The 10913-nt window shown below is 41.1% G+C and overlaps 1 protein-coding gene across 1 annotated transcript in view; it reads right to left on the bottom strand.

The window, feature by feature from the left end:
- unm_sa1614 (un-named sa1614) overlaps positions 1-10913 on the bottom strand; it is a 256372-nt gene that overhangs the window by 108216 nt on the left and 137243 nt on the right. The window contains exons 8-9 of the mRNA XM_043709987.1: positions 4817-4876; positions 157-298 (exon numbers count right to left, since the gene is read on the bottom strand). Coding sequence (XP_043565922.1) covers positions 157-298; positions 4817-4876 — 202 coding nt within the window. The remainder of the gene's footprint in view (positions 1-156; positions 299-4816; positions 4877-10913) is intronic.

The raw sequence follows: 10913 nt of genomic DNA, 5'->3' as shown, positions 1-10913 counted from the left end.
GAGTTTCCACCCATTCTGCTCAATCTCTTCTCATTGGGTAACCGTCTCATACCCAGCAATTAATCTAGTGAATCTTCACTGCCCAGATTCTAAGGCAATTATATCTTCCCTATGTAGAGATACCAAAGGTTGGTCTGTTGCTTGGTCTGAACATACCTCTGGGGCAATTGGTTGCATCCCCTTAATTGGCACAAATTGTCGCCCTCCCGCATGATCAACTTGAAATAATAGCCCTGACTGATAGCTATTCAGCTTTCTGATTGACTTGCCATTAATCCCCTGACTGGCTGGCTTTGGCCTGTAGGATGGATGGTCACCCAAATCCTAGATGGTATGGATCCCCTGACCATCTGAGTGGCTGACTGACAATGTTCAAGCTCCTGGGTTGACACCAGATGCTGGCCTTGAATGACTTTATTGGGACCCCCTGACTGTGGATAGGTTCCTTGTCCTGACTAAGGACTAGACTGCTTAGACTTTGAGACAAGGGCATTTGGTTAAAGCATACTCAGTATACTTGACATGTAAGTTATTGGCATACGTTGTAGGTGCGACACTGCTGAGGCACATCGCCATACAGCAATATATTCACCAGCTTGATTGATCGGTGCTAACAAACATGATAAGCTATCCGCTTTTGTGTCTGTACTATAAGGCAGAAGTATGATGTGGCTGTAAATTCTGAATCAGGCAGCAATGTGCAAAAAGACAAGGCAAAGCAGAGATACAGTGAGAATCCAACTGCAAAGTGAGTGAGTGCTAACAGACTGTGCTTTCTATCTTTGTGCGCAAAATGGTTTGGCTGCTGCATTGCAATGATAGATGTTGTTACATTCCAAAGTGAAGTGAACTGATGAATTGTATTCTGAGTGAGTCAGAGATGTGCCATGATGATGTGATAAGTTAGACTGCTTCTGATGCCAGTCTCTGTGGACAAAGCAATTGCTGATCATAGAGTGTGCCCTGAGATGATGGGAAATGCTAAACAAGATGGAGGCTTGGAGAACTAAACACCAAGCTGGAACTGCCAGGTATCTGCTCAGACGTACATATCAGGAACTGTTTAAAAAAAAAAGGTCCGATGCTGGAAATCTGAAACAAAAACAGAAATTGGAGGCGAAAGTCAGCATCTCTGATAGCATCTGACAGGAGAGACCAAAGTTAATGTTTCAAGCAAAGAGTCACCAGACTTGAAACATCAACCATGCTTTATCCACGCAAACACTGCCAGACTTGCTGGGCTTTGCCAGCAATTTTTATTTCTGTTACTATAAAAGGCTAGTAGATCAAACCTATTTATCTCATGTTGGGCTATTAATTCATCTACCCCGTTAGGTAGGAATGCTTTGTACATTCAAATGAAGCAGCTTTAAGATTAACTTTTAAGCATTTTCCACTGATTTGACAATCGTCAATATTAAACAATTAACAATAAACTCTATCCCTCTAAAATTTCTACTTTGCTTTGTTGGTTTGTCTTTTCACTTTAGATTTATAAAAAGCCTCTCACTCTTTTTCAGTTCAAACTTTTATAGTTCTAATTATATCATTTATCAAGAAACTGGTCCTAGCCAATAAGTGGAGCTCATCAGAATGGAATAACTTCTGTGGGTGGCATGGTAGTTAGCACTGCTGCCTCACAGTGCCAGAGACCCGGTTCAATTCCCGCCTCCAGCAACTGTCTGTGTGGAGTTTGCACATTCTCCCCGTGTCTGCGTGGGTTTCCTCTGGGTGCTCCGGTTTCCTCCCACAGTCCAAAAATGTGCAGGTTAGGTGAATTGGCCATGCTAAATTGCCCGTAGTGTTAGGTGAAGGGGTAAATGTAGGGGAATGGGTCTGGGTGGGCTGCTCTTCGGCGGGTCGGTGTGGACTTGTTGGGCCGAAAGGCCTGTTTCCACACTGTAAGTAATCTTCCCCACTGTCACGTTATGAGTTGTGCATTCAACTTCCTGACTGTTTAACAGTTATGCATGAGCTCACTGATCAGAAATATATATACTTTTTTTAAAGTAGTCAGCATTCATTTATGGATTTCTTTCTATAAGTTCACAAGTTAATTCATTATCACAACCCAATTATTTTAAATATGATAGACAAGTCAGGCACATTTAATAAAGAAGCTCCATTTTGTTACAGCAAACATATTTAAGAAAAACTAGCCACCACAAAAATCGCAGAGTCATCTGTTCAAAAACTGTGTTCTCTTTATTTGGCAGATGAATGCCATTCTGTGCACTGCTCTGTCAGAGATGAAAGATAAATGGATATTGACAGTTCTAATATTAATGAAGCATGATCTGTTCTTCTATGTCAGCCCCTGTATTGTGCTAGGTACATCAAACACTGAATTTAAAACATACTTGCACTGAAGTTGGTAATACCATATTAGGCATGAGTAGATCAGACTAGTTTTATCCAAGGCACACTGCAAATAAATTGTTAAATATATTCATAGAATCCCAGAGTTGTACAGAACTTCGGTCTAACCTGTCCATGCCGACTAGATATTCTAAATTAATCTAGTCCCATTTGCTAGCATTTGGTCCATATCTCTCTTAACCTTTTCTATACATGTACCTATCCAGATGCTTTTTAAATATTGTAATTGCACTGGCTTCCACCACTTCCTCTGGCAGCTCATTAAATACACGCTCCACTCTCTGCATGAACAAGTTGCCCCTTAGGTCCCTTTCATATCTTTCCCTTCTCACATTAAAACTAAGACTTCTAGCTTTGGATTCCCCTACCCTGGGAAAAAGACCTTGGCTATTCACCCTATATGTGCTCCTCATGATTTTATAAACCTGTATAAGGTCATTCCTCATCCTCCGGCACTGCAGGGAAAATAGCCCTAGCCTATTCAGCTTCTTCCCATACTCAAACCATCCAACCTCAGCAACATGCTTGTGAATCTTTTCTGCACTCTTTCAAGTTTAACATCATCTTTCCTATAGCAGGGAGATCAGAACTGAATGCGGATGTGGCCTAACCAATATTCTGTACAGCCACAACATGTCATCCTAACTCCTATACTCAATGCACTGACCAATAAAAGCAAGTGTATCCAATGCCTTATTCACTACCTTTCTATAGGTGACTCCACCTTCAAGGAAGTATGAATCTGCACCCCAAGGTCTCCTTGTTTGGCAACAGTTCCCAGCACCCTACTTTTAAGTGTAAAGTTGCCTTATCAAAATGCAACACCTCACATTTATTTAAATTAAACTATCTGCCAGTCTTCAGCCCATCTGATCGAGGTACTGATCCTTGTGGCACACCACTGGTCGCAGGCCTCCAGTCTGAAAAATAATCTTCCACCACCATGCTCTATCTCCTACCTTCAAGCCAATTTTATATCCAATGGCTAGCTCTTACAGGATTCCATGTGAGCTAACATTGCTAACCAGTCTTCTATGCAGAACTTTGTCGAACACCTTACTGAAGTCCATATAGACAACATCCACCGCTTTACCTGCATCAATCTTCTTTGTCACTTCTTCAAAAAACTCAAATCAAGTTAGTGACACACAGTTTCCCGTGCACAAAGCAATGTGGGCTATCCCTAATGAGTCCTTGCCTTTCCAAATACGTGTAGATCCTGTCCCCGAGAATCCTCTCCAACAACTTACCTATCGCTGACGTAAGGCTCACTGACCTTTGGATTCCTTGCATTTCTTTGTCACTTCCCTTAAATAATGGCACTACATTAGCTGCCCTCCAGTCTTCCAGCACCCGCGGCTATTGATGATACAAATATCTCAGCAAGAGGTCAAGCAATCACTTCCCTAACTTTCCACAAAGTTTTGGGATACATCTGATAAGGTCCCAGGGATTATCCACCTTTATGAGTTTCAAGGCATCCAGCATCTCCTCCTCTGTAATATGGACATTTTTCAAGACATCATTGTTTATTTTTCCAAGTTCTCTAGCTTCCATATCCTTCTCCACAGTAAATACTGACACAAAATACTTGTTTACTATTTCATCCATCTACTGCGGTTCCACACATTGTCGGCCTTGTTGATCTTTCAGGGGCCCTATTCTTCCCTACTAATTCTTTTGCCCTTACTGTATTCGTAGAATCTCTTTGGATTCTCTTTAATCCTATTTGCCAAAGCTAATTCATTAGCCTGATTTCCCACTCCTACTGCCATTATATTCATTACGTAAAATGTGTTCTCACGATGCCAATCTCCACAATTCAAGATTGCTGCACCTCAGTATTTGCTTTTGCGATGGTGGGAAAGTTACTTCTTTCTAATGAAAACAAAAATTATCTTGAAAAGCTATCTATTCAAAGCAGAAAATCTTAGTTTATTTATAAAGCTATGCAAAGTGAGCCATGAAAATGGAAGTTAAAACTCACTATATTTTTTGTCATTGGCTTGTTTAGCTTATCAAGAATTAGAATCAAAATTAATTCCTATGTTGATCGTATCAATTCTTTCATAGTAGCAGCCTTATCAACTCTAGTAGCTTTAGGCTAATTATACTTGACAGTTTAACTCAATGGAAAACTGTTTACAATAGCTGCAATTAAAGCAAGCCTTAAATGTTTCAGCCTAAATTTGTTTATCATCAGTGTGACTGTCTTCTCTGTGATAATGCTAATATTCACAATGGCCGAATACCAGTTACAAGATCCTAATGTGCATATGTAGAACTTTTTGATGAGCAGAAAATAAAATTATAACTGGCAATGTAACATAGGTCAGCCTGTATTCTTTGGTATGGCTTTTGCTATCAGATCATATGTTGCATCACGGCACAGAATCAAATTTTTCATTAAATAGCTTTGTCTCCGAGCTTCACTCACATCGAATCAGATTTAACTTCTGCAATAAAGCCTTGAAATTTGCGCCATATTGATTTTAATCTGCAGCATAACACAAACTTTGCGTTAAGCATACCACAGACCATCCACTTCAGTTCTTTTGACAATTATAAATGATCAAAATTTGAAATCTTGTATCTAAATTTGTGCAAATCCAATAGAGATTTCCAGTTTAGAACATAGAACAATACAGCGCAGAACAGGGCCTTCAGCCTTCGATGTTGCGCCGACCTGTGAACTATTCTCAGCTCGTTCCCCTACACTATCCCAGCATCATCCATGTGCTTATACAAAGATTGTTTAGATCTCCCTAACATGGCTGAGTTGACTACATTGGCAGGTAGGGCATTCCACACCCTTACCACTCTCTGCGTAAAGAACCTGCCTCTGACATCTGTCTTAAATCTATCACCCAAGTTTGTATCAACTTCTTCAGATGCTACAATATTATACTTTTTCAGTAACGTTTTCATTGCTCAGTTAATGCCAGTTTTACAATATTCCTCGTGGTTACCAACTTTCCTGACAACATCTCAGCAAAATGCTGTAAAATCAATGTTGTTTTGTTTACCCAGAGCCATTGCAGCTGGCATAATATCTACCTTTCATTCAAATTTTAAAAAAATTAATAAATATCCCATAATGCCAGAATAATATTTTATCTTACTTCATCAACGAAGATAGGAAGTACAAATCTTGTATATAATTTAGCAGCTAACCAAGGGAAGGGATCATCAACAATGCTGTCAAGTAACGCCTGTTTCATCCGTTTCCTCCTCACTGATATACAGTTTGGGTTCAGTCGGAATCACTTTGAGCAGATATTTACGGGGACACAGACAGTTCTCCCCACCGCCACTGAAGAAAAGTCAATGGCAAGCCAAAGGACAGAACAACTTTGCCTCACAATCATAAAGCACTGTGGGCCAATTAAACTTCTGCCTTTCAGTGGCAGGAACTCTCACCTTCTGATTAACTAGCAATTCCAACAGTCCCAGCAAATGCCAGAGCCACATAGTGAATGCCCCCAGGACTGCAGGCAGATCCACTAATGAGGCCCAATGGACTCCAGATTCAGGCAAGTCAAGGCTTTAGATAGGCAGAGTTTGCCTATCATAGTATGATACAGACAGGTAAGAAGGGGCAGATATTATCGTTTTGGGTGGCGCCTCTGATTAGTAAGTGGCACTGTGCAAAATATCAAACCCCCACTATCCTTAGTCAAAACACACCCAATATGGAAATGTAACATCCAACTCTTCATCAATACCTTTCCGTCCATCATAGAGTTAAGAACAGGTCTCTTTGATAACAACAGTAAAGTATGCAGCTTTATTCTTCCAATAATGAATGTGCCATGCTACGACATTGTTGGACCTGAACAACATAATGGGTTGGCAGATGATATTTGTTCCATAAGCACAAGGTAAGGACCATCTCCAAATAAAGAAATATTCAAGTGTTTTCGACTGATCTTTGACTGCCATTTCTTCGTATCCCAACATCAACATCCTGGGAGTTACCTTAGATACTTTGCTTGTCTGGCAATACCAACAACATCATGACAACATCAGGGTACAGGTTACCTACCTCCTATCCCTTAAAGCTACTTCATTATTTGGACAACTCAACTCAGAAGTGGTGATGAGATATCTATTATTGGTTGGATGGATGTAGTTACAAAAGCCTTTAAAATGTTAACACCATAAAGAAAACAGCAGTCACTCATTTAACTGGACTAAACTACTGGAGCACTGTGACAACGGTACGTAGCTGTTTTAAAGAATGCCATTCAGTAACTCATCAAGATTACTTTAATTTATATGTACATTTTAATATCATGCATATTGGATTTTTGAATTAGCTACATATGGATTTTCCGTGTGTGAGAAGGGGCTAAATGATTAAGTTTGAGGTATTTGTGTTATTTAAAGCAAAATGAGTGTTCAGGGCATCTGTTTACATTGGGAGAGCTCATTAGTGAACAAAGTAAATAGTGTAGTACACCATGTTTTTGGATAGAAGATTCTGGAATTTATTTTTTGGGCTTAATGGAAACATGCATTGCTTGGGGAGAAAAAGTTTTTAAATTTCAGTTGGACGGTTTTGCAGAAATCTTGGCTGAAGCTCCAAGAAAGGGAGGTCGATTATGACTGTTAAAATGAGGTTACCACAGTTTAAGGAATTTAAAATTACTAGACCCAAAGTGTTTGGTTAAATCACAGAAAGGTTTATTTTAAGCTGAAGAAGTCTAAGCTTGGATATATAAACGTCCCAGGAAGAGACTGTTTGATTTTCAGGATGGGGCATTGAAGCCACAGTTAAATTAAGCCTTACAGATGTAACATAGAAAGAAAGTTTTTCAGGTTAATAGAATCATATTTTACCATGAGTTTCTTCAACCTCAACACAGCAACAAGACAGGATGCATAGTTCAACAGCTACAGTTTTGGGAGAACAACAGATTGAGGGAAAGAAAATCAAACAATGACATGACAGGAAATTATTGGTTGCCAAAAGGAAGTGATTGGTTCCTGATAAGAAATGTATACTTAATTGTAAGAAGGGATTAACTAAGAAACAACAGGAATAAGTGAAGGTCAAGGCTAATATAACAAAGTAATATAAGTAGGCAAAGTAGGGTAAGGGAAGTAGAGTGAAGTTAACATAAGGGAAGTGACTTTAAGATGAAATAAATCAGTAAGATTAAGTAGGTTTACGGTTAAGATATGGCAGCACAGGTCAGTTCAGCGGAATGTGTGACCAACAATATGTGGGAAGTCATGGATCCTATTAGTGTCCTAGACAACTACATGTTCAGGAGGTGGTTTCAGTAGCATAAAGTTGAGCTCTGAATTTTGGAGGTTCAATGAATTAAATGTGAGGTGATGCATTTTAGTCGGAAGAACACTGAAAGACAATAAAAAAGGGGATCAATTCGAAAAGGGGTGCAAGAGCAGATATATACATGCTAAGGTCACTGAAATTGGTAGAGAAAGCTATAAAGTACACTTCATTAATTGGGAGTTTAAAGTATAAGAGCAAAGAGGTGATATTGAACTTGTATAAGGTAATTGTTAGTCATCAGCTGCAGTATTATGTTCTGGACGCCACGTTATAGGAAGAATATGAACACAATGGAGATAGTGCAGCATTTTATTTTTAATCACTTGTGCGATGTGGGCATCACTGGCTGACCAGCATTTATTGCCTGTACCTAATTGCCGTTGAGAAGTTGGTGGTGAGCTGCCACTGCAGTCTGCATGCTCTAGGTTGACCCACATGATACATTTGACCCATTTATCAATATGGCGTGAGAAATTTCAGTAACAACAATGGATTGAAGAATTTGGGACTATTCTCCTTGGACAGAAGAAAGCTAAGAGGAGATCTGTTAAAGGTTCACAAAATCATTACAAGGTTGGGCAGAGTAGACAAGGAGAAACTATTCCTGTTTGTAAAAGCATAAGGAGTCAGAGGGCACAGATTCAAAGTGATTTGCAAAAGAGACAAATGCAAGGTGAGAAATTTTTTTTTTTTACACTGCAAATAGTTAGAGTATAGAATGCACTGCCTGAAAATGTGGTGGAGGCACGTTCAATTGAGGATGATTACTTGGATAGAAATAATGTGCAAAGGCAAGGGGAAATAGCCAGAGATTGATACTATGTAATAATACTTGTTTGAAGAGCTAATGTTGACATGAAGGACCAAATGACCTCCTTCTGTGTGAAAGTCTTTAAAATTCTGTTACATGCAAATAGTTTGGTTTGTTCCATTCTATCTTCATTTCCTCTGTGTAATAAACATATGTTTCATTGTTAGACTGCTGCATTGTGTTGTGTTTCAATTAACCACATTATTAAAACAAAAAAGAAACACAAGTATGAGATGTCAAAGCAGGTTTCAGTCTGGGATCTGATTTGTCCAGGTGGAATCAAAAGAAAATGGACAAGATAACCATCACCTCCAATCTCCCTATCAACCAGCCTGACTGGGTCAAAATTCTGGAATTCTTTCTTTAATGGGATGCTTGTCCATGAACCAAGTGACTTGCTAGGCCATTTCAGAAGACAACTAAACTGTAGATCTGAAGTCACACGTCACCCAGACCAGGGAAGGATGGATTACCTGCTCTAAAGGACATTAATGAAACAGATGTGTTTTTACAACAATCAATGGTAGTTTCATGGTCATCATCTTGACTAATTTTATATATCTAGAGTTTATTAAATTAATTAAAATTCCACCAGCTACCTGTGGATTTGAATCCATGACCTCCCACCCCCCAGACTAATAGTGGTGTGCATAGATTCCTAGGCTAATAACATTATGATAGTTGAACTGCCAACACAGCCAGCTAATATCATTCTAGGTACGTCAGAGCAAAGGAGTACAAAGAGATGGCATGTAACATCTTGCAATAGTAATAAGGGATCAGCATTAAAACTTGGCTATAATTTGATTTCAAACAATACATACCTAACCATGAGGCCCAAGCTAACATGAAATAAAAACAAAATATTGTGAATGCTGGAGACATGAGATAAAAAAACAGAAAGTAATGTAGAAACTCAGTAGGTCTGGTAGCATCCCCAGAGAGAGAGAAACAGAGTTTATGGTTGGAATTTTACCATTTGCTAAGTGAGAGTCAAGAGCTGAAAAATGTGTTGCTGGAAAAGCACAGCAGGTCAGGCAGTAGCCAAGGAGCAGGAGAATCGACGTTTCGGGCATAAGCCCTTCTTCAGAAATGAGGAAGGTGTGCCAAGTAGGCTAAGATAAAAGGTAGGGAGGAGGGACTTGGGGGAGGGACGTTGGAATGCGATAGGCGAAAGGAGGTTAAGGTGAGGGTGATAGGCCGGAGAGGGGGTGGAGGCGGAGAGGTCGGGAAGAAGACTGCAGGTCAAGAAGGCGGTGCTGAGTCCGAGGGTTGGAACTGAGATAAGGTGGGGGGAGGGGAAATGAGGAAGCTGGAGAAATCTGCATTCATCCCTTGTGGTTGGAGGGTTCCTAGGCGGAAGATGAGGCGCTCTTCCTCCAGGCGTCATGTTGCCATTGCCTGACGATGGAGGAGGCCAAGGACCTGCATGTCCTTGGCGGAGTGGGAGGGGGAGTTAAAGTGTTCAGCCACGGGGCGGTTGGGTTGGTTGGTGCGGGTGTCCCAGAGGTGTTCTCTGAAACATTCCGCAAGTAGGCGGCCTGTCTCCCCAATGTAGAGGGGGCCACATCGGGTGCAGCGGATGCACTAAATGATGTGTGTGGAGGTGCAGGTGAATTTGTGATGGATATGGAAGGATCCCTTGGGGCCTTGGAGGGAAGTGAGGGGGGAGGCGTGGGTGCAAGTTTTGCATTTCTTGCGGTTGCAGGGAAAGGTGCCGGGAGTGGAGGTTGGGTGGTGGGGTGTGTGGACCTGATGAGAGAGTCGCGGAGGGAGTGGTCTTTCCAGAACGCTGATAGGGGAGGGGAGGGAAATATATCCTTGGTGGTGGGGTCTGTTTGGAGGTGGCAGAAAGGACGAAAGATGATACGACGTATCTGGAGGTTGGTGGGGTGGTAGGTGAGGACCAGTGGGGTTCTGTCCCGGTGGCGATTGGAGGGGCGGGATTCAGGGGCAGAGGAGCGGGAAGTGGAGGAGATGCGGTGGAGAGCATCGTCAACCACGTCTGAGGGGAAATTGCGGTCTTTGAAGAAGGAGGCCATCTGGGTTGTTCGGTATTGGAATTGGTCCTCCTGGGAGTCAAGTCAAGTCTGGTGAATGATTCTTGCTGTGAGACCAAACAGACTTTCTTGGTTGCTCTAATTGCCATTTGAGAATCATGTCCTGTTTCCTCCCGATCTTACTACACTTAATCACTGAACAATTCACCATTCACTGGAGATCCTGAAATTAGAGTCGAGAGTGTGGTGGTGGAAAAACATAGCAGGTCAGGCAGGATTCAAGGTGCAGGAGAATCGATGTTTCGGGCATAAGCCCTTCATCAGGGATCCTGAAATTAACCAACATCCCTGGCACTAGTGTCATATTTAAAAGGCTGGTGTGCACCCAGACAAGCATGTCAGTCTGGAACTGCCCTGCACT

The sequence above is a fragment of the Chiloscyllium plagiosum genome, chromosome 20, assembly GCF_004010195.1.
Source record: "Chiloscyllium plagiosum isolate BGI_BamShark_2017 chromosome 20, ASM401019v2, whole genome shotgun sequence".
Taxonomy (NCBI): Eukaryota; Metazoa; Chordata; class Chondrichthyes; order Orectolobiformes; family Hemiscylliidae; genus Chiloscyllium; species Chiloscyllium plagiosum.
This window is presented reverse-complemented; position numbering and strand designations above follow the sequence as displayed.